General features: G+C 68.4%; 1 protein-coding gene across 1 annotated transcript in view; it reads left to right on the top strand.

Annotated features, from left to right (window-relative positions):
• The first annotated feature begins 984 nt into the window (after positions 1-984).
• The window catches only part of LOC137324289 (plasma alpha-L-fucosidase-like), a 10951-nt gene continuing 7656 nt past the window's right edge, over positions 985-4279 (top strand). The window contains exon 1 of the mRNA XM_067988430.1: positions 985-1377. Coding sequence (XP_067844531.1) covers positions 1019-1377 — 359 coding nt within the window. The 5' untranslated portion in view covers positions 985-1018. The remainder of the gene's footprint in view (positions 1378-4279) is intronic.

Genomic DNA, 4279 nt, shown 5'->3' with positions numbered 1-4279 from the left:
ACATTCCTGACTTGTGCCCTGTAGGTAGTGGAGAGGCTTTAGCCAGTCAAAAGGTGAGCCACTCTCTAAAGAATACCCAGCCTCTGACCTGCTCTAGTAGCCATGGCATTTATGTGGCTGGTCCAGTTGAGTTTCTGGTCAATGGTGACCCCCAGGCTGTTAATGGTGGGGGATTTGGCAATGGTAATGTCATTGAATGTCAAGGGGAGGTGGTCATTGCCTGGCACTTGTGTGTTGCAAATGTTACTTGTCACTTATCAGCCCAAGCCTGGATGTTTTCCAGGTCTTGTTGCACGTGGGCACGGACTGCTTCATTATCTGAGGAATTTTGAATGCAGCTGAACACAGTGCCGTCATCAGTGAACAGCCCCACCTCTGACCTTAGGATGGAGGGAAGGTCATTGATGAAGCAGCTGAAGATAGTTTTGCCTAGGATGCTGCCCTGAGGAACTCCTGCAGCGAGTTCTGGGGTTGAGATGATTGGCCTCCAACATCCACACTTCTTCACACAAATGGTAGTGGAAATCTCTCCTCCGAAAAGCTGTTGAGGCTGGGGGTCAATTGAAAATGTCAAAACTGAGATTGATAGATTTTTGTTATGTAAGGGTATGAAGGAATATGGAACTAAGGCAGGTAAATGGAGATGAGATACAGATCAGCAGTGATCTAATTGAATGGCAGGACAGTCTGAAGGGGCTACTCCTGTTCCTATAATAATAATTGTTCAATTCCATCAAGATTGGCGTGACCTCGTGATTCCTGTACGCAAACATAAATGGAAAGCTGTTTTAAAAAAAAAATAACAGACTGCCGTTGCTAAATTTCAGCATTGGTATTGTACTAACATGTTAAAGTGAGGTATACAGGTGTTTAAAATGTCTTTTTCTCAAAGGATCTTTTCCCATTCATACTCAATGGTGAGAGGATACTAATAGCAACCTGGTGGACGGTAGGACCCAGCGGCGATGTGCGAGACCTCCTCTTCCTCCTTCCTCCTCTCTCCCACTTCCTGGTGCGAATGTCTGATTTGCCGCTGGTCCCTCTGATCTCTGCGATGCCGACCGCCTTACAGCTGCTCTGGAGAGTCTGCTCCCCGAGCCCGACCCTCACCCCCACCCCGACCCTCACCCCGAGCCCGACCCTCACCCCGAGCCCGACCCTCACCCTCACCCTCACCCCGAGCCCGACCCTCACCCTCACCCTCACCCTGATCTGGGCCCTCCTGTCAATCAGCCCCAGCTGTCAATCAACGTCAGCTCCCAGCTGGGACTCGATCGATTCGCGACCCCTGCCCGCCTGGTTTGACCGGGTCAAGTTCGGTATCTTCATTCACTGGGGAGTGTTCTCGGTCCCCAGTTTCGGCAGCGAATGGTTCTGGTGAGTTACCAACAACTTCAAACGGAGACCAGGCGGATAATTCGTGAATGGAAAGAATTTCATTAAGTGCTGTATGACTCGATTGCTGGAATATGGGATTAGAGGAGACAGGGCTGATGGCCGGCGCGGACACGATGGGCCGAAGGGCCTCTATCCGTGCTGTATAACTCTATGAGATCACTCTGTCGCCCCTCCCCCAGTCTCTCCCTCCCTCCCCTCCCCTCCCCTCCCCCCCCCTTGCCCGGTCTCTTCCCCCCCCCCCCCCTCCCTTGCCTGGTCTCTTTCCCCCCCCCCCCCCTTGCCCGGTCTCTCTTCCCCCCCCACCCCCCCCCTTGCCCGGTCTCTTCCCCCCCCTTGCCCGGTCTCTCCCCCCCCCCCCCCCTTGCCCGGTCTCTTTCCCCCCCCCCCCCCCCCCCCCTTGCCCGGTCTCTTCCCCCCCCCCCCCCCCCCTTGCCCGGTCTCTTTCCCCCCCCCCCCCCCCCCTTGCCCGGTCTCTTCCCCCCCCCCCCCTTGCCCGGTCTCTTCCCCCCCCCCCCCCCCTTGCCCGGTCTCTTCCCCCCCCCCCCTTGCCCGGTCTCTTCCCCCCCCTTGCCCGGTCTCTTCCCCCCCCTTGCCCGGTCTCTTCCCCCCCCCCCCCCCTTGCCCGGTCTCTTCCCCCCCCCCCCCTTGCCCGGTCTCTTCCCCCCCCCCCCCTTGCCCGGTCTCTTCCCCCCCCCCCCCCTTGCCCGGTCTCTTCCCCCCCCCCCCCCTTGCCCGGTCTCTTCCCCCCCCCCCCCCTTGCCCGGTCTCTTCCCCCCCCCCCCTTGCCCGGTCTCTTCCCCCCCCTTGCCCGGTCTCTTCCCCCCCCCCCCCCCCTTGCCCGGTCTCTTTCCCCCCCCCCCCTTGCCCGGTCTCTTTCCCCCCCCCCCCCTTGCCCGGTCTCTTCACCCCCCCCCCACCCCTTGCCCGGTCTCTTCACCCCCCCCCCCCCCCCCCTTGCCCGGTCTTTTCCCTCCCCCCCCCCCCCGCCTTGCCCGGTCTCTTCCCTCCCCCCCCCCCCCCCCCTTGCCCGGTCTCTTCCCCCCCCCCCCCCCTTGCCCGGTCTCTTCCCCCCCCCCCCCCCCTTGCCCGGTCTCTTCCCCCCCCCCCCCTTGCCCGGACCCCCCCCCTTGCCCGGTCTCTTCCCCCCCCTTGCCCGGTCTCTTCCCCCCCCCCCCCCCCCCTTGCCCGGTCTCTTTCCCCCCCCCCCCCTTGCCCGGTCTCTTTCCCCCCCCCCCCCTTGCCCGGTCTCTTCACCCCCCCCCCACCCCCTTGCCCGGTCTCTTCACCCCCCCCCCCCCCCCCCCTTGCCCGGTCTTTTCCCTCCCCCCCCCCCCCCCCCCGCCTTGCCCGGTCTCTTCCCTCCCCCCCCCCCCCCCCCCTTGCCCGGTCTCTTCCCCCCCCCCCCCCCCCTTGCCCGGTCTCTTCCCCCCCCCCCCCCCCCCTTGCCCGGTCTCTTCCCCCCCCCCCCCCCTTGCCCGGTCTTTTCCCTCCCCCCCCCCCCCCCGCCTTGCCCGGTCTCTTCCCTCCCCCCCCCCCCCCCCCCCCCCCCTTGCCCGGTCTCTTTCCCCCCCCCCCCCTTGCCCGGTCTCTTCCCTCCCCCCCCCCCCCCCTTGCCCGGTCTCTTCCCCCCCCCCCCCCCCCTTGCCCGGTCTCTTCCCCCCCCCCCCCCCCCCTTGCCCGGTCTCTTCCCCCCCCCCCCCCCCCTTGCCCGGTCTCTTCCCCCCCCCCCCCCCCCCTTGCCCGGTCTCTTCCCCCCCCCCCCCCCCCTTGCCCGGTCTCTTTCCCCCCCCCCCCCCCCACCCCCCCCTTGACCGGTCTCTTCCCCCACCCCCCCCTTGCCCGGTCTCTTCCCCCCCCCCCCCCCACCCCCCTCTTGACCGGTCTCTTCCCCCACCCCCCCCCTTGCCCGGTCTCTTCCCCCCCCCCCCACCCCCCTCTTGCCCGGTCTCTTCCCCCCCCCCCCCCCCTTGCCCGGTCTCTCCCCCCCCTCCCCCCCCTTGCCCGGTCTCTTCCCCCCCCCCCCCCCCCCCTTGCCCGGTCTCTTCCCCCCCCCCCCCCCCCCCTTGCCCGGTCTCTTCCCCCCCCCCCCCCCCCTTGCCCGGTCTCTTCCCCCCCCCCCCCCCCCCCTTGCCCGGTCTCTTCCCCCCCCCCCCCCCCCCCCCTTGCCCGGTCTCTCCCCCCCCCCCACCCCCCCCTTGACCGGTCTCTTCCCCCACCCCCCCCACCCCCCTCTTGCCCGGTCTCTTCCCCCCCCCCCCCCCCACCCCCCCCCTTGCCCGGTCTCTTCCCCCACCCCCCCCCCCCTTGCCCGGTCTCTTTCCCCCCCCCCCCCCCCCTTGCCCGGTCTCTTCCCTCCCCCCCCCCCCCCCCCCCCTTGCCCGGTCTCTTCCCTCCCCCCGCCCCCCCCCCCCCCCCCTTGCCCGGTCTCTTCCCCACCCCCCCCCCTTGCCCGGTCTCTTCCCCACCCCCCCCCCTTGCCCGGTCTCTTCCCCACCCCCCCCCTTGCCCGGTCTCTCCCCCCCCCCTCCCCCCCTTGCCCGGTCTCTTCCCCCCCCCCCCCCACCCCCCCCTTGCCCGGTCTCTTCCCCACCCCCCCCCCCTTGCCCGGTCTCTTCCCCACCCCCCCCCCTTGCCCGGTCTCTCCCCCCCCCCCCTCCCCCCCTTGCCCGGTCTCTCCCCCCCCCCCTCCCCCCCTTGCCCGGTCTCTTCCCCCCCCCCCCCCCCACCCCCCCCCTTGCCCGGTCTCTTCCCCCCCCCCCCCCCCCCCCCCCTTGCCCGGTCTCTTCCCCCCCCCCCCCCCCCCCCTTGCCCGGTCTCTTCCCCCCCCCCCCCCCCCCTTGCCCGGTCTCTTCCCCCCCCCCCCCCCCCTCCCTTGCCCGGA

This window comes from Heptranchias perlo, chromosome 8 (assembly GCF_035084215.1).
Source record: "Heptranchias perlo isolate sHepPer1 chromosome 8, sHepPer1.hap1, whole genome shotgun sequence".
Lineage (NCBI taxonomy): Eukaryota > Metazoa > Chordata > Chondrichthyes > Hexanchiformes > Hexanchidae > Heptranchias > Heptranchias perlo.
The sequence above is the reverse complement of the archived record's forward strand: the minus strand, read 5'-3'. Positions and strand labels throughout refer to the sequence as shown.